The 19090-nt window shown below is 33.7% G+C and overlaps 3 protein-coding genes across 5 annotated transcripts in view; 2 read left to right on the top strand and 1 right to left on the bottom strand.

Annotated features, from left to right (window-relative positions):
• The window catches only part of LOC111407888 (dnaJ homolog subfamily C GRV2), a 29328-nt gene extending 26958 nt beyond the window's left edge, over positions 1-2370 (top strand). For both annotated transcript variants that reach the window (XM_023037585.1, XM_023037586.1), the window contains 2 exons: positions 1063-1131; positions 1877-2370. In XM_023037585.1, the coding sequence (XP_022893353.1) occupies positions 1063-1131; positions 1877-2080 (273 nt within the window). In that variant the 3' untranslated portion in view covers positions 2081-2370. The remainder of the gene's footprint in view (positions 1-1062; positions 1132-1876) is intronic.
• A 3273-nt stretch (positions 2371-5643) lies between these two features.
• On the top strand, positions 5644-10439 carry LOC111407887 (trihelix transcription factor ASIL2-like). The gene is made up of 2 exons (XM_023037584.1): positions 5644-6891; positions 10107-10439. The coding sequence occupies exon 1, from the start codon at positions 5951-5953 to the stop codon at positions 6884-6886; it is 936 nt and encodes a 311-aa protein (XP_022893352.1). The 5' UTR covers positions 5644-5950; the 3' UTR covers positions 6887-6891; positions 10107-10439.
• Positions 10440-12964: 2525 nt separating this feature from the next.
• LOC111407885 (aldehyde dehydrogenase family 2 member C4-like) lies at positions 12965-17582 on the bottom strand. 2 transcript variants are annotated; one of them, XM_023037583.1, is made up of 10 exons: positions 17432-17582; positions 17104-17243; positions 16060-16202; positions 14959-15342; positions 14745-14834; positions 14442-14615; positions 14219-14356; positions 13918-14055; positions 13777-13838; positions 12965-13457 (listed from the first exon to the last, which is right to left on the bottom strand). In XM_023037583.1, exons 2-10 carry the CDS (start codon positions 17204-17206, stop codon positions 13184-13186), a joined length of 1506 nt encoding a protein of 501 aa, XP_022893351.1. In that variant the 5' UTR covers positions 17207-17243; positions 17432-17582; the 3' UTR covers positions 12965-13183. The 2 variants fall into 2 exon arrangements, with proteins under 2 accessions (XP_022893351.1, XP_022893350.1); XM_023037582.1 differs by lacking the exon at positions 17432-17582 and having other exon boundaries at positions 17104-17393.
• Between the last annotated feature and the right edge of the window lie 1508 nt (positions 17583-19090).

Genomic DNA, 19090 nt, shown 5'->3' with positions numbered 1-19090 from the left:
TTTTTTATTTATTTTATTATTATTATTATTATTATTATTATTATTATTATTATTATTTTGAAGAGCTTGTGGTTAAAAAGTATGAAAATTTTTTTGGTTTACATGCAAAATATTTATTGTGAGGATGTATGTTTGAAAATGAACCGAGAAAAAAAGAGTTCTATTTTAATAGTGTTTTAATGTTTGTCAAACGGGCGAATCTTTTTCAGCTATAATTTTGAATTTTACAGATGAAAATCTTTTGAAGTAGTGCCAGGAATTACTATATGTTGAATTAATTTTAGGCTGTACCTTCCATATTAGTGCAAATGAGATAAAAATAGTTGTGCGCCCTGGAATATCTGAGTAGTTCATGTTCAATGCGTGTCAGACATGGATAGTTCATCCTAGGAGGGTGAATTGTACATCACAGATTTAAGTTTTATAATCTTTGGAGCATTGGTGTTTTATGAAGTAAAGGGGCAATATGTATCTTATTCTTGGTTATATCTTTGCTCACTTGAGTGATATTAAACTGAGGCTTCATGGATCACATTCATGTTGAAGATATTTGATTTGGAAAGAGACCTCTGTATTCTCATGCGATGAAACATTTGATCTATAAGCTTAAACCTTTAAAAGGGACTATAATTTATTTTTTGTCGTCCACACACACCTCAGGCTTAGGTGAGATTTGTTTATCCTCATCAACCACGTATTGTGCAAAATTTCATTAAATGCATGGGAATGAGAGTTTAACCCTGGACTTTTTCCAGTATGCCTATTCTGATACTATATTGAACTACTTGATCTAAAAGCTTAAGTTATTAGAGATTCTTTTTTGTAAATGTGTCTGTACTCTTTGAGAATTTATTGTTTTCTTCTTTGTGAATCAATGAACATAGAATAGTAAATAGATTTGAAGTTCTACTTATATGCTTGTACTGCATAGAAAGAAACGAAAAAACAATTATTATTTATGCTGCTCAAGAAGTTCCAAATTACACAATTCTTTCACATTCATGGAACATTTTCTTTTGAGTTTTATGGACATAACTCATATAAAATTTTTTGTTGATCTAGGTTCTACATGCATTTGCAACAGAAGGGGCCCACTGTACCAAAGTGCGTGACATACTAAATTCCTCTGATGTAAGTATTACTCCTCTTCTCTGTGTGCTTATGTTACAACCACTATGTCAAACTTTGTCCTGATTGACGTTTCAATACAAAAAATTATTATGACACCCTTTTTTATTTTTTATTTTTTATCTTGATAAATTTGACGAGGAGAGCACAGGGATTTGATTGTACATATTGTCCTTTAGCTTGGATGTGAAAATGTCGAGTGAATAATAACAGAATTGAATGAAGATATTCAGTTGGCGTTAGGGAGACATATCAAGTAAAAGAGAATTCACGCCCTCCTACTTTTTGTCATATAAACGAGTTGTATCGTGACAGAATGGGGATATGAAGTGTATACTCTTTGAGCGATGTTGCTGGAGTTCAATTTTATTGAGAGGTGTTAGTATGAGCAATCACTCTCGCATGTTTGCCTATGTTTCTTAAAACTAGGCACCATAACAATATTTCTTTATTTGTCAGACCCCTTTCTGTTTTAATGTTTTATTGGTTAATCTCTTCCACTATAAAATACCCACATTACCTAGGCACTCTGGCCAATTGCTTTTCTCATCTGTGTTTCCTTGTGGCTTCCTTAACCTGAAATTTGGATTCTGCTTCCCATGTTGAATGTGATTTTGATTATTCAAAATTCTCATCATTTCCTAGTACCTACCGCAAGTATTTGTTAAACTCTCCTCTGATTCAATTTAGTGGTAAAGATGTATAGTTTTTGTTGTCAATTATTTACATGATAAATCGTTATTTACAGGTTTGGAGTGCTTATAAAGATCAGAAACACGATCTTTTTCTTCCTTCAAATGCTCAAACTTCAGCGGCTGGCGTTGCTGGTCTAATTGAAAGTTCCTCGTCCAGGATGACTTATTCGCTGACGGCTCCACCCCCACAACCTAGTCAGTCAATACCTCCTTCCCCAGTCACATCAGATTCAAATGAAAAGCTGGATCAGAGATGATGTATGCGCCTTACTCAATAAAGTTTGTTCTTTTGAACCAGATTAATTTAAGAGAGTGTTCTGCTCCAAGGAAAGTTTCACTTCATGATATGCCTTCAGGGCCACATTTTTCTTCTTCTTCATCTTAACTTGTGTATAGGATATTGTACAGCTTTTGTGGGTGTATAGTAGACGTCAAATTTTGTAAAAGTTATTTTGCTATGCATATACGTGTGATGGAGGTGAGTTTGATGGGTTCATGGTTCATCCATTTTGCTGGTTGTGTTACTTTATGCTGGTGGTTTCTGATTTTTACTTGTGTTCTTTTGGTAATAATATTTTGAAAACTGGCTTGTACATTGAAGAATCACGGTCGCTTGTCCAAAATTAAATAAAATAAATAGCACATAATTTACATGGTCGCATGTACAAAATTAAATAAAATAAATAATACATAATTTAGTAAAACTAAGTTTATTTTTCAAACTAATTAAAAGCTTGAAATAGTCTGCTAATTATGATTTTTGTGCATAGTCTGCTAATGTGCATTGAAGTTATTTAGCTTATTTAAAATACGAGAGAAAAATAAGTTTTGACGAATTTTTGGATGGAAATCATCATTAAAAATAATGTTCAAATTAATATAAGCTTGGGTATAAAAAAAAAAAATTGTAATGAAAATAAGTTGTGGCATGAATTAAAAAAATGGGAAAATATTAGGAGCATTAGTTGCTGCGTTGCAATTAAATTATGACATAGCTAATAGTTAATGGGACATTAGATCTCAACTCAAAACTTAATCCGTCTTTTTGTACCCTTAATACGACAACAATTAGAGCCATTTAGAGATTAGAAAATGGGAGAAATCAAATTATCGACGGAGATTTTTGGAGTTGAGATGTTATACAATTTTGTACAATCATGATCTTCGTAATACACCAAAAATTATTCGACAACTCGTATTGTACTCATTTCACTATCATCTTAATATGAAGGAATCAATGTGATAATTTTAAGTGCTTGAATATGCAATTTTTTAATATTATTATTGTTCCTTTCTTTACATTCTCTCACCCGTCAAAAAAACAATATGGATGAAAAATAGATTAGAGACCCCAGTGCGCACTCGAATGGTAACGGCTGAGGGTTCCTCAATCATTAAAATAATAATAATAATAATAAATAAATAGAGTTATTTCTCAACTTGTAAATCGAAAATTCTCGACCTTTTATTCTGTGTAGCACATGCAGTTTTGTATCTCTGTTAACAATTATTTGTGCATCAACAATGACATTTAAAAGAATTAGTTTCACCAATTGTCACTTAAATTTGTAAGAAATTTCAAATTGTAATGGTAGCAGTACCTCCATGTTCATTATTTCTAAATTCTCTCTTGCTTGTTCTTAATTTTGGCGATACATTAACAACTTTTTTTTTTTTTTTTTAATTTTAAAGTCATTACTAAAGTTACTTTTCTTGAAATTAGTTTGATGCACTAGACGAGGATACAAACTCACATTTCCTAACACGAATACTGTGATATTGAAACAAGATGTTTGACGAAATTGGAGGATACTTATAAATTTGTACAAGCACGGCTTACGAGCTCCATCAATATCTACACGATCCACGCATGAAAATCTATTTGTCACGTAAGGGAAAATGTAAAAACTTATTCACAAAAATCGTTACTAGTAACCGAACTAAAAAAAAGTATAAAATGATAGGTGTATTTTATACATGTATTTGGATAAAAGAATATAGACATTTAATAGTTCTTTTAAATAATTATAGCCTAATTTATTTTATATTTCGATTATTAGGTGAAACCCGATGAATGGAAGTGGAACTGAAAGAAAGAAGCAAAAATTGACAAAAATGGGTTAAATTGTAAGAGATCCAAAGTTTGGGGATTAAAGTGAAAATACTCAAAAGTTGTATCAAACCTCACAATGAAGATTTGAGAATGTCAGGAGTCAATTAGATAAAGAAAAAAAAGTCAAAAGGATGAAATATAGTCAAAGTATAATCACATGAATTTTCAACTTAAAAAGTTATATTCCGAATTTTTAGTCTTATATTGAGACCCATTTTTGACATAGTAAACATTCGAATTGGAAAACGATATCTAAGCAAAGTTGTTGCCCTTTGAGATAGCTTTTTCAACACACTTTGAATCAACTTATCAAGAGAAAAGATTATGATAAAAAGACTGAATACTATGCCACATTGCTGGTTCTTTTCTCGAAAGGTCAGCGCCCTCAATCACAATGCCTAGGCATCGCGCTGCATACAGTTAGAGTTTTTCAAGTTTGATTCATCTTTAAAAAGTCAAATTTCAATCAAACTCTTCTAATGACTTAAAGAATGAATAAATACCATTCTATAGACTACTTTTGGGGGAGAATTCAACGAGGCAAAAGGAGTTTCACACAATTTGGGGGAGGGAAAAACACATAATCATCAAGATCAAAGAGCTTTGATGACTTTTAAGGTTGAAGAAGATTCTTGGTGCAAGATCCAAATATTTCCATGATCAAGATTTCAAAACTCAACTATGAATTCTATGCTTTTCATTTTTCTTTTATTATTATGAGTAGCTAAATTTCTAATCAGGACGAACAATGTAATTTATGTATGATCCTTTATTCCTTTTATTCAAAATTCAAGTTCTTTAAATGCATGTGTGTTGATTTTAATTATTTACTTAATGCGTTGAATTCTTTGGCCAATTATTTAATTATTTTGTGAATCTATTACGAATCAAGAGGTGAGTTATAGATTTAGACCACATATCAAAATTTGACAATTTAGTATAAGGTGTAAATATACCTATACTAATTATTGCAGTTGTTAGATGAATTCTTAGAACTAAGATATCGTTTAACTAAAATTGATTCGCATAGAGATATGAGATTAAATTAATTAAATAGGCTCAATAAAGAATTTGACTGAACACTACAATTATATTAAATCTTGACTAGCGAATTAAAGGTATCCATATGTAAAATTGTAAATCCTAGCATCTATATCCATACTTTTAAAATCAAATTGGATAAGTTGTGTACGTTAGATAATTTAATTTAGTTAGAATAATTTAGACACCAATCACAAAATTTAGCCCTTGTTTGAGCCCCTTTTTTCATAAGAATGAATTTTTGAATAGTGTATTGATTAGAAATGTGTGGTTAAAAAATAAGAAATTTTTTTAGATTTACGTGTAATATTATTTTATTAAAAAACGTGTGATTGAAATGATATCAAAGCACTATTTAAGAATATATTTTTCTATAAGAATAGAGTTCAAACATGGGCTTATTATTTATTTTCGATCAAATTAAAATTAGGAATAATTGAACTAATTATTAAATTGTAGTCTTTGTGGGAACGATATTCGGACTTCTAGATCTACTTTATTACTTGTTATGAATCGTATACTTGTGTGATATAAAAATAACTATAACATTGAACTTGGAAGAAAAAATAAAATTCAGTGGCAAAAATGAAACTTCTCTCAAACTTGGATGACTTCACAAATTAAAGAAAATTGGATCTTTATCCACCCGAAAACTCCATTTTATTCCCTTTCAACTGCAAACCCCTAAAATTACAAAATTAGGATGGTATCGATCTTCGACCTTTTTTTATCCACAGTTTAAATTTGCAAACAATTCCAGATGAAGATCGTAAAATCCTAGTTCAATTAGCAAAGTAATCCTTCCTCTCCACTAGAATTCAGGAAAAAACCCAGAATTTTCACATAAAAACTCAAATTACGGGTCCGAAATAGCGTTTTATTTGCAGTTCCTGTAATTGGATCCGTTTTAACGTATTTATATGCAAAAATCCTACCAAGGGAATCACCACTGAATTTCTAGATCAAGGTTTTAATGAGAAACTCTATTCCCCATTCGTACGGCACCCAGAACGAAATTGAACTTGAAGAAAATGCTTTTGACGAAGATGAAGAGATGACATATCAAAATGTTGCTGAAAATGGGCAATTGTATAATCATGAGGAATCCAAGAGGCACCCCAAGAAAAGAAAGTTGGAGTCTTTCGTCTCGAACTACGAGTTTATGCCTCAAAGGGGAATGTGGAACGAGGAGGAGAGTTTTGTGTTGTTGGAGGTTTGGGGGGAAAGGTATATGGAGTTAGGAAGGAGAAGTTTAAGGGCGGAGGATTGGGTCGAGGTTGCTGAGAAGGTGTTGGAGATGAGTGGAGTTGAAAGAACAGAGATGGAGTGTAGGAGCCAGTTGGATGTGCTGAAGAACAAGTATAAGAAAGAGAGGGTCAAACTGGAAAGTGGGCAAGCGAGCAAATGGGTGTTTTTCAAGAAAATGGATGTTTTGTTGAATATGAGGACTAGAGGCCATTGTGGATTGGGATGTGGGATCGATTCAGGGGAGTATGTCTTTATGAATCCACGGGTGTACTTGGATAGGTCTAATGTGTTGGATGAAATGAGGGACAGTCCAGAGCAGTCAGACGAGGAGGATGACGAGGAGGAAGGATTGGGAGACGAGGAGGAAGGTGCAGAGTCAGCTAAGTTGTTGGCAGAGTCTATTCAGAGGTTTGGACAGATATACGAGAAGATTGAGGACAGTAAGAGGAAGCAAATGATGGAGTTGGAGAAGATGAGGCGAGATTTTCAGAGGGAGTTGGAGTTGCAGAAGAAGCAGATTGTTGAGCATGCACAGGCTGAAATTGCTAAAGTAAGAGAAATGGATGATGATGACGACGACGATGATGATGACAATGACAATGATGACGAAGATGATGAGGATGATAATACTGATGTTTCTGCGGACAATCTAAGGGGTTGATACAGGTAACTTTAACTCTTCCATAGCACGAGTCCTTTTAAGACAGGAAAGCATGCCTCCTTGAAGGGGATGGAAATGTTTTGTAGTAAATTTGGGTGCTTCTCTTGGTTGCTTTTGTTTCATAATATGTTGTAGCAATATATTATGATCAATGACGAATAGTTTATCAATCATAGTTATTGGCTTTCTTGTTAACTGTGCATCAAGAGGTGTTATTGTTATATTTTATTCTATTGGTTCCCGTGTTTTGTAAACATACTATTTTAAATCTATATGGCTCACGATGCTGATGATTTGATGATTTTAAACATACTATTTTAAATCTAAAGCAACACACTACACAAGTGGTGACACAAAAAAACTTTAGTGGAGAAACTACTTAGTAAAATTATTTTTGGTCTGTGGTAACGTAGTAATAGTTGTACGTAAACAATATTAATGTTGTATTTGTTTAGGTTGCCAAGCCCTGTAATATTTGGATTGTAGCATAGACCTAATTCCTGGTATGTAGGGGAACATAATATAGAAATGACAACAGAAATTGAAAATAAATACTTCTAAACCTCTTAAGAGGTAGACTTTTCCCTTGCTCCAACAGTTGGTCTTGCAAGTATCGGAACTACAACAAGGCAGCCTATTTCCCCACTCGCAGCTCCCAAACCTAAAAAAATATAAGATAGTATCAAGCAGCTATTACCATATATCAGGATGAATTGACGGAATATCTGTCCCGGTTGGGAGGACTCAATAGACCAATTTGGAGAAAATACTTGAGTTGATTTATTGGTGTTTTTATATTCATTATTTATCCGAAGCTCCTCTGTTCAACCAGATTACCAGATCCATCACTCTGTCGATACACAGATCCCTAGATTCACAACTCTATCAATACAAAGCATAATTTGTCAGTATTTTCATCTTGTGAAATGCTAACAGTTAACTGGTATTGTAGTTCAGGGTCTAGTACAGAGCACTGAGTCTGGCGTCGTTGATTTTACATCTTTGCTTCTATCCCTTGTGAGATAAAATATAACCATTATGAGATTACTTTTTTCTTGAAGATTGATAATATTTTTATCAGGAATTGGAAAACATCATGACTGAAAATTCAGTACGTATAATTCTTGAAAATGGCCTAATCCAAAGAAGCCTGCGTATATGTCAAAGGCAAAAGAGAGAGAGTTCTAGACATGGATCAGACATTTCTATAATTTCTAACAATACTATTAGTCACTAAAGCTATATATGTTCCTTCTTGCAATATGATGATGATAAAATATATATATATATATATAGGAAAACGTCATTGGGATCAAAAAATACTTGGAAGAATTTTAAGTGATGAGCAGAAGCCATGCCAAAGCTACCAAATTTAGAATTTTATTTCATCTATTTAAGTCTTCCTTTTGCATGATGAGACTGCAAAAGCCACGTTGAATTAATGACATGTATTAACTGACATACACTTCTAATTATGAGTAAGCTCACAAAACATGCTTCGGAAAATACTTTATATTGCATGGAAGCACCTGCCATACATTGTGAGAACTAAAAAATTCTTTCTTTTAGCTGTATTTTCAATTTGAGAGCTGATTTGGTAAAGTTGTATTATAGAAAATATGCATATCGTAAAAGGTAGAGAAGTGAATCATAAATATTTTTGGTAAATAATGTTAATTTAGAAGAAATGTTGCTTCCAACAAAATGGACTCTAGAAAAGACCATAAAACAAATCAAAATAAATCTAAACAATCAGAAAGGATAAATCAATAACACCATAAGAAGGCGGAAGGTATTAAGGAAAGAACCATATGGATACGAAAAGTATAGTTAAAATTGACATCTTCTTGTTGCGTTGAAACAAGTAAATGTTGACTGATTCGGTTAACATTGAACTAGGTAAAATGAAATGGTTTTATTTCTTGGCTTGCTGATATTATAGTCGTGCGGAATTGCTGAGTTATTTTTGTGGTTAAATGGAAATGTGTAAAGGAAACTGTACGGAATTCTAAGTATTGCTATAACATTATTTAATTTTCTTTACTTAAGTAATTTGGCAGGAAATGGTAATCAGGAGCAGTTGAGCTATCTTGTGAATCACAAGTGTGATTGTAGCATAGAGTTCTCTGTGCAAGTAAAAAATCACTGAAGAGTGTCGAAGTCTTCATGTAATCTACATTGTAGGAAACTTACTCCTGTATCATATTGGTTTTACTCATAACAACTATTTGTTTGCCATTATTTTGCGTTAATTATATTGCTCTCTCTCTCTCTCTCTCTATTGATTGCATCCTATTGCTTCTATGCTACTGATTGCATTATGTCTTTTGCTGTTTAATTTGTGTGACGGTATTGCAATATCATATAATCAATGCTCTTTGCCCAGGTAGTGTTTCCCAAATATTGTTAGAGGGTTCGATGTCTTATGAGTCCGGTTATTGACTAGGTGAGCGCAAATAGAGTAAATGGATATTTGCTCTTTAACTATTTGCAAATCAAATAAAGAGTAATCCTATTTGTACATCATTGTGTACATAATGATGTGTAGATAGATGACATGGAAGAGAGAGAGAGTACAACATTATGTACTATATACACAATGATGTACAAATAATATCAACCCCTGTTTGTTTCTCATTATTCACTCATTAAAATGAAAAATAAACATCAAGCCACCATATTTGAAAATCTATCTCTTCTGTGGAGCCCATAACGGTTATATTTTTCATTTTCATTCTTATATTAATGTGGCTCAAACGGGGCCTTACTCAATAAAGAGACTGTCATTTAACTATTCCGAATTTTAAATATTGAAAGTTGTAATTTCTTGTTGCGTTTGAATATTTTGCACCGGGTGCCCATTTACCAATCTATGGGTTTTTGATACCTTAGAATGGGGTAGCTCTGGTCAGTCCGAAATAATTAATGTATGGGATTAGCACGACTGAAATAGGGAAAGGGACAATTCTGAATTTTAAGAATAGTTGAAGTAATAATCGGTGTATTTGGCTGCTGTTATAAGAAAGATGCTTATTAGTACGAAGTATTGGATATGACTAGTTGATGTAATAAATAAGATTTTAGTTTTCTATTCTTCTTAAATACTATTAAGTCTTGTCGAGTTCACCTTACCAAATATGTCAAAAGAGTTTACTATGGCCAACTTTTATATGGATGGTTTTTATCTGATTGGACCCTGATTTCTTTTTCTCTGTCTTAGTTTCCAGGATATTGGGAAGATGCCGACGGAATCCCTGCAATTCATGTGGAATGGTTTGCCTTCTGTAGAGCTCGAGCTCGACTAGCAGCACAGGATGCAATTGAGAATAGTTTATGTGTACTAGATTGCAAGCTATTATGTGTACTAGATTGCAAGCTAAGTACTTTTTTTCTTAATGAAACTATCGGCTGCATTCCATTTATTTAGAATTTCGGGTGGTTTTTGAATCAGCATAACATGAAATTCCTGACTTTGAATAATGTTAATTGGCAGCGCTGCTGCAATTACTGTTGATAGTCTTTGCATTGTTCTAAAGATAGCATGTTTTGCTAAGCTTGTCTTTTAAGTAAAATTTAACTTTTTGTTGCTAAACATGTTTGGATAATTTAGCTCATTTGCAAAATATGTAAATATTTTCAATTCTGATCAATAAAGAAAATTACTCATTTAATTATAAGTGACTAACTATTTAAGCTAAGCCAAACATGCTCGTGTCTTCCTTGAGTTCTGATCAGGCCAGCGTTTTTGAGCACAATATGTATTAAATGCATATAATTGTTAGAAGGGCCTTCAATCACTCTTAATGCAGTGTTGTGAACATTACCCTTTGCTCACTTCAATTGAAACTCTTACTTTATTTTCATAAGAGAGACGTTATTCAGAATTATTGGTTTCAAACATCAGTTTAAGTGACAACTGTATAACAATAAATGATCAATTCACTTAAATGCGATATCAAAAGATTTATTTAATTGAACATATTAAGCGTGATCATTCAGACAGGTGCTCTAACATGACGAACCTTTGAGGCTGCTTCGACTACAGGGCGAGGAATCTCGGATCCCGAAATTCAAGAGAAACCAAGATACTAAAATCCTAACAAAGGCAAGTTGCTCGCCAGAATGCGAAAAAAAAAAAAAAAAAAAAAAACCCAGAGGCCCAATATACTAATGTCCAATAGATACCCAAACGGGCAACAGACCGAATGCCCCACTAGAAGTGGAAAGGAAAAAGAAAAGGCCCAAAAAAGCTACTTTTATTTGTTTTTATTTTTTTAGTCAAATATACTTTTTATTTACACATTACATGACTCACAATTTAATAATTTACTCCATGCTTTTAGCCTACATATAAATCGTGTTTATAAACTATTTATAAATATTCAAATTACTTTTTATTAACATATTTCGATGAATCTACTTATTCACCACTCATTTCGAAGTAAAACATGTTATAGGTACTCTAGTTTATTTCAATAATTTTTGTACATTAATACGAGGAGAAATAATCTCCTAAACATATGTGACATATTATCGATACTTGACAAAAGCTAAGAATCAATATTTAGATCATTTCTCTTAATATGAATATGCCAAATAGAATAGTAATGTAAAGATAAACTAATTGGTGTGAGGCATTATTATTAATGGTTTTCACCATTGTCATTGTTAGTTGGACAATATGTAACACGTGCATATACCCATGGTATATATATAGTCCTAGTTTTGTTCAAATTCTTTATCAATGGATCATATTGTAGAAATTTATTTTTTTCACAAATTCATATTTAACCACATATTTTTTTAATAAAATAATTTTTTTACGTGGACCAATAATTTTTTTCTAATTTCAATCACACATTCTTAAAATAAATAAATAAATAAAATAGGTCCATAAAGTTGGATCCTTCAAATTGAGAGAAAGATGGTAATGATCGTTTCTATCGTTTTACGACCTCAGTCAACAAATATGCAAATTCAATAACAAGACGACACTGTCATGAGAGTCGAGGAAAAGTAAGGGAAGTTTTTCTTTAAAAGATACAAAATTGTATTATAATTTAAGAAAGTGATTTGATCTAAATTGAATCTTGTTATTTGGAAATTAACAAGACTACTCGTCACTAATATACCCGATATTGGATAAACAAAATGACCAAACACAAGGCAAATTTCACACGCCAAAAGAGAAACACAAGAAAGAAAAATAATAAAAAAGAAAAGAGCAAAAATAAATAAAAAGACAAGACATTGGTTTAGGTGGGCGAAAAATACTCCAACCAAGAAGCATGCTTCAAGTACAGTATTTTTTATATCATCTTTGACCTTTCACATTACACGAGTGGGTCTCGTGATTAAAATAATTGTGGGGCCCACTCGTGTGAGTGAATTGTCTAACTGAGTCCAACCAAAAATGGCAAATTTCCACACGCCTACTAAAATACACAAGAAAATAGATTGAAAATGACCGCTGGAAGAAATTCACCAACTTCGTAGCAAGCGTATAATCAAACACAGATGGCACATTAAATTAAGGGAAAATTGCTGCAGCAGTCCGTAACCTTTTCCTTTTTTTATAGATTTTACCATAACCTTCATTTTGTGTCAGCGGAGGTTCCTAACCTTTCATAAAATGCATTTAAGGTCCATCTGGACGGACACAGTCTAAAACACGATTAGTTGACCAGGAAAATCAAGGAATCAATCCAATAAAACTGTCCAAAAAAATATCAACATCTAATAAAATCATCGCGGCAGCAGATAGTTCAAGAAATTTTCCGATCAAATGACGGTGTTTTGGACAATTTCCTTCCAGATAGACCTTAGGTGCATATTTATGAAAGATTAGGGACTTTCATTGGCACAAAATAAAAGTTAGGATAAAATTTGAAAAAAATGAAAAAATGAGGAACCGTCGTTGCAATTTTCCCTTAAATTAAGCCAGATGAGCATGTTGTCTATCAGTCGACAACTTGTAAGAAGGGTTAGTCTACAATTTAAATTATTCTGAAAGTATTCTCGTGACAAAATAAGTAACTCCTAATATTTAGTCAAAGATGCTCCATATTTGGATTCGACTCGGTAACAAAGGACAATATTGGCAAGATTCACTAATATGGAAAATCATTATTACATCTGAAATGCCAAAAACTTTATATAAATTACAAACAACATTGTCAAGATCATATGAAGAAAAAGATTACTGTTTATTTTGCGCAGCGTTACGGAATAAAAGCATCACCACAAGCTACATCGTGGAAATTTCTCTTCAAGCTTCTGTCGAAGAGCGAAACAAATTTACAGCCACGGAGAATTGTGGATTGGGGTAGCTACAGATTTAACGTGCAAATACTTATAGAGCGCTTCCAATCCAAAGTCCCTCTCAAAACCGCTCATTTTATAACCGCCATATGGGAGGTCTCTGTCGAAAGCAAAATAACAGTTGATCCAAATGACACCTGCACGGATTGATCTCGATACTGTGTTGGCCGTGTTCAAGTCATTGGTCATGATGCCAGCCGCTAGTCCATACTTAGTGGCATTAGCTCTCTTGATCACCTCGTCAACAGTCCTTCATTTTGTTGCAATCAACGAATGAGGTAATTTACTTATTTTGACAGTAACTCGAGAAATAAGCTGAAATAAGCTAAAATAAGTATTTTTTTTTTTTTACTCCAAAGTGTGTGCGTGTATATATACACAACATTCTTGGAAACAAAATTTAATAAGAAAAGACCTAACTTTTATTCACGTTCAAAGTAGATTTTGCTTCTCTTTAAGCTAAACTAAACATCCTCGATAAGAATAGCAAAATTCTCGCAGCTAAAAGAGAGAAAGAAGAACTTTCTACTGGCTTTTATAAATGCAAGAATAACGAGTGATGTACGTACTTGAATTTTAGAACCGACATAACAGGTCCAAATATTTCTTCCTTTGCGATGATCATATCATCCTGCAAACTATAAACTTAAGCACTTGATAGTGAAATTTCATTCCATAATCGAAGTGCAAGAAACTGTGATATTAAATACCGTGACATCAGTGAAAATTGTTGGTTCAATATAATATCCCTTTTCTCCACCCGGCTTGCCACCACTTAACAAAGTAGCGCCTCCCTTCTTCCCATGGTCGATGTATGAAAGTATCTTGTCATATTGTTGCTTATCAACCTGTAAAGTGATTATAAAGTATTGATTACAAGAAGTATCAAAGAACAATAACAGGAAAAACAGATTTTTAGCAAACAGATTTCTAGCCACTACAATTAGATAATACAATAAATTCCAAAATATTGTTATTATCCACAAACAAAAGCTGAATCCAGATTCATACTTGAGGTCCTTGATGAACTTTTGGATTAAAAGGATCCCCAACAACCCATGATTTCACCTTCTCTGCCAATTTAACGAGAAATTTATCGTATATCCCTTCTTGAACAAAAACACGAGAACCAGCCACACATATTTCCCCCTGGACGAAAGATAAAGAAAAAGAAAATACCTTAATATCATTAGTCAGAAGATGAGTGTGGAAGGAAGAAACGAAGTTACTTTGCCTTGTTGTGAAAAGATCCCTGGAGAGCAAGATCAGAAACTTTATCGACATCCACATCATCGAAAATTATAAAAGGGGACTTTCCTCCCAGTTCTAATGAGACAGGTTTCAAGTTGCTTGCTGCTGCAGCCTGCATTACGAGACGCCCAACTTCTGTAGATCCCGTAAAACTAACCTGAAGAAACAAAAAAGGGCATATTATGGATTGATAAGAACACAAGTTCCAAGCAATCTTATGAGATTGTCGTCTCTCCCTGTTTTTTCGCATTTTTTCCTATTGCTATTTATATGTATTGAACACTACCTTATCAATGTCCATGTGAGAACTAATGGCTGCACCAGCTGTAGATCCATGTCCTGTTATCACATTAAGCACTCCATCCGGGATACCAGCCTGGTGCAAGGAAAGCATACAAAAATCTAAAAATAGTGATCCGCAACCCGAAAGGCATGATACGAGTCAAATTGTGCACATTCTGATATTCTTTCCAAAGTACAGAGAAAAATTGCAGGCCTACCAGCTTAGCTAAATGAGCATAATAAAGTGCTGAAAGAGGTGTTTGTTCAGCAGGCTTGACAACCATGGTACATCCAGCAGCCAAGGCTGGGCCCACTTTCATGACAAACATTTGACTCGGGAAGTTCCACGGGATGATGTGACCCACAACACCTACAGGCTCGTGCAACGTATATGCTTGTAGATCCCTTGACATTTTCAAAGTTGCACCATGGATTTTATCGGCTGCACCTGCATAGTAACGGATAGTTTCTGCAGCGCCAGGAATGTCTACTATCTTGCCCAAGTCATATAATTTTCCGGCATCAACTGTATCTAAGGCAGCTAATTCTTCTACGTTCTCATTAATTAAGTCTGCGAATTTCAACATTAACCTTCTTCTTTCCTGATTCAGTCCAAGAGAACACCGATTTATAATGAAGCTATCGAAATTAAACTTCCAAACATGTGCTGCACATAAAAATTATGGGTTCCCGCTGGACCAAAGGATCATAGAGATAGTCCTTTTCAAAACTTTTATCTTTGATTTAAATGGTTCAGTTCACCTAGTTGAAAAAGTTGGTTTCCATCTAAGCAAGCAAGGAAGCTCAGATTCGTTTACCCTTTAGGACAGCCAAATCAAAGAAAGATGGGAGGGAGACTTGTCAAGACATTGCGACATTAAAAATCGATAAACTTCTGCATTCCTAAAAAATCATTTTGCCGTTTTCTTTGATCCTTTATTATGATCCCGGCGCGATAATACGATTTGCATGGCAATTGTATCCTTTCATTATTCAACCAGATAAACAAAGGCAAACAAATAGCAAATCAAGTGATCGCTGATCATAATCTTATCCACAAATACGCAGAATATATATCCTCATTGATTCTATGGGTGCAACATGGCTCTCAAGTCTCACCTATCTACCCTAAACAATATAATGATTTACATTCTTTCAAGAAAAAGTGGGTCACCATCACTTGTAATGGTTCTATTGCCAAATTAATGCCATTATGTAATGCCACACAACACTGTTCATCATTATTCATTATATAAATGGTGTGGTGTGGGCCTGTCCTGACAGTATCCCATAAGAAATTAATGTATCGGTATACTTACACATCCAGGCAAGCGAGGCCATGGGCCGTGATCAAAAGCCTCACGAGCAGCCTTGACAGCCAAATCAACATCTTCCTTGTCTCCTGCTGCAATTCTTGCTATCACTTCTTCAGTTCTCGGATCTACTGTCTCAAAGGTCTTCCCTGCACATTTAAATAGTTACTCCCACCTTTCAGTTTATTTACAACATATTAACCCAATCATGAACACCCAAACCTTCCATGTTTCATCTTACGAATTACAGTATTCTGTAGTAAATGAAGAGAGATAAAGCCTTCAACTCAGAATCTCAAAAACGAATTTTCGAGCTCTCAGTCAAATTCTTGATATCCTATGGGATCTTGGATATACAAATAATAATCAACCAAAACATACAGAAAATATCTAAAATCGGCCCTTTATGATTTAAATAGCAGGACAATGAACTTGGAAAAAGGTTACAGATTCATATATTTCGAGAATCAATTCATCTAATACTTGTATTTAAACAACCAAAGAAAGAAAATACAAGTGATGTTTCATTAATTTAGTAATTGAAAAACCAAAGGAAAATCCAAAACACAATTCATTATATTCACCATTATCAATTATTTTATACAACAAAACTGGACATTTCAAAAGCAATACGTGCCGACAAAATCCCTGTTGCTTATTGATAATTCGCAGAAATATTTCCCAAAAAAAAAATAAAAATCAAAAAGTATGCTAGCTCTGTTTTATATTGAAAAGGCAAAATAACACAATAAACTGACTTAAATCACGAGCGGAACTTGTGTTTCCATTTAAACTTTTAAGTCTTCAGACGAAAAGCTCTATGGGGAATGATTAAAGAAATCCCACTACCGAAAGTTAGCTGCTACTGAACTTTCCAGGGAACAGGAAATCCATCATGTATAAAATCAGTTTCAAAATCCAATTATGGATACAAAATCCATTACATAGAAATTCGATATTTACCGAAAGTGTCAATAACAAACTTAAAAAATGGAATATTAACATCATTTAAATGAAAAAACATGACAAGGAAAATGCGAAATCGACAACCTGAAACGGAGTCAACGAACTCTCCATTGATGAACAATTTTGTGAACTTTATTTTGGGAATTTTGACATACGATTCCGTATTGCCGTTGTTGAGGACAGTCATTTTTGCTCTGTTTGTGTATCACAAATTTCTGTTGGATGTGTTGCTCTGTTCACGAAGCACGTACCGTGTATAAATAGAGAAGCATAGTGAACTGACAGAGAGAGAACGGCGAATTTTTTAGAACAGTCCCGTTTTTGTGGCCAATGCGAAACGATACTGCATAATGAATATGCAGTTGACGTTTTGTGTGAAGCTGAAAAATGAGTAACAAATTATTTTTTGGATGTGTTGCTCTGTTCACGAAGCACGTACCGTGTATAAATAGAGAAGCATAGTGAACTGACAGAGAGAGAACGGCGAATTTTTTAGAACAGTCCCGTTTTTGTGGCCAATGCGAAACGATACTGCATAATGAATATGCAGTTGACGTTTTGTGTGAAGCTGAAAAATGAGTAACAAATTATTTTTGGATAAATGACTTTTTAATGTTAAAGAAACACACTTGTTTTGAAAATAATTTTTAGAATAGTGTATTTTTTTTTTCATTTTGATTAGCAAAAAACTTATTTTGAAATTTACTTATTAATATGTTGGCAAGTCGGCAGAGCTTTCTAGAACGAATAAGAGCATGAAGTAGACTTCAAAAGCTTAGCCAAATACAAGGATAGTACAATCATATTATTAAAATTTGATTTGCTTATAGATCTAATTACTCATCTTCGATTTGGTGCAATCAAGTCAACCAACTTCGGTTTGATTACAAATCTAGTAGTGCTAAGAATTCCCTATTCTATTTAACAAATATAATATGTTGACGTGAACATTAAAATTAACGTATGACTACTATATATGTATATGTCGCACAACAATGTATCACCATCTAAAATGGTATAAATTTAAAACCCGCTTTTACATGACAGTTATTTTATTATTTTGATGTTGGGATCATCGTATTTGAATAATTAAAATAGCAGCTATGAACAAAGCGATTACGTCTATAAGCAAATTTATGTTTACTGAGTTAATTACACCAAATTGAAGGTGTGACTAAATCAACAAGCAAATCGAAGTTTGATGATGTGATTGCACCAAATTAAAGATCCTCGATCAAAGTTGGGTGACCCCAATATATTTAGCTTGTTAAAATCTCAATGATCGTTGTAAACTAAGCGTATTTTCTAGCAGTCGTTGAAGTTTAAATTTCTTTAATCACGAACCTAGCAAACTCCTTTACTTATAATCGACAGATTGCCATAAGTTGAGGGTGTTGCACATCAAGCCTTCCATATGTAAGAAAAATTCTGCCACAATTTTGCCAGAATATACTAGGCAAATTTTTATTGGACAATAGCAGGAAAAAGGCATACCAACCAAATGCTGTCAATGAAATTCTAGCCGAATTGCTTCTATACAAGCAGATAAATTTGTGGCACATACTACGAAATATGTACTGATGTATCATATGTAGGTTTCATCATTGTTGTATTTTACCCTATGTATTGTTTACTTACAACAAGTTTGCAAGCCATGTAAATGTTAGGTTGCCTAAGGGGACCATCGTATGTGGTGTGAGAATCCCGTAAATGCCACACAAGTAATCCATGTCAAGTGATATTAAGAATAATCATTGTTGCCCCTCGAGGCACAGCTCAACTGGTGGATCAATCAACATTTGTCTTGCTTCCAGCGGCAGGGTGGAGGTTCGAATCCTGGTGGGAACCTGCAGCCAGATTTATTTGGTATGGAGCAATAATTTTGTGGAGGATCTCTTGTGCGCAGAAGTATACAGGCGGTGGGGAGAACCTGTGATCCAGTTGAGGCATAATCCGCGATTTACCCCCTCCAAGGTTCTAGGGGCAAGGGTCTTGGGGGTCTAGGATTTAGTCTAGTGTAAGTTGGAATACCTGGATATCAAAAAAAAAAAAAAAAAAAAAAAAAAAAAAA

This window comes from Olea europaea, chromosome 13 (genome assembly GCF_002742605.1).
Source record: "Olea europaea var. sylvestris chromosome 13, O_europaea_v1, whole genome shotgun sequence".
Classification (NCBI taxonomy): domain Eukaryota; kingdom Viridiplantae; phylum Streptophyta; class Magnoliopsida; order Lamiales; family Oleaceae; genus Olea; species Olea europaea.
Note: the sequence above shows the minus strand (reverse complement) of the source record. Positions and strands in the feature narration are given on the sequence as shown.

Excerpts from the sequence above, each read along its gene's own strand:
- LOC111407885 (XM_023037583.1), bottom strand. The coding sequence starts at position 17,206 with ATGACTGTCCTCAACAACGGCAATACGGAATCGTATGTCAAAATTCCC. Across the intron at positions 15,343-16,059 it reads GGCCTCGCTTGCCTGGATGT|GAAAGAAGAAGGTTAATGTT; the intron begins GTAAGTATACCG and ends GGACTGAATCAG. Across the intron at positions 13,839-13,917 it reads CAATTTTCACTGATGTCACG|GATGATATGATCATCGCAAA; the intron begins GTATTTAATATC and ends TATAGTTTGCAG.
- LOC111407887 (XM_023037584.1), top strand. The coding sequence starts at position 5,951 with ATGAGAAACTCTATTCCCCATTCGTACGGCACCCAGAACGAAATTGAA.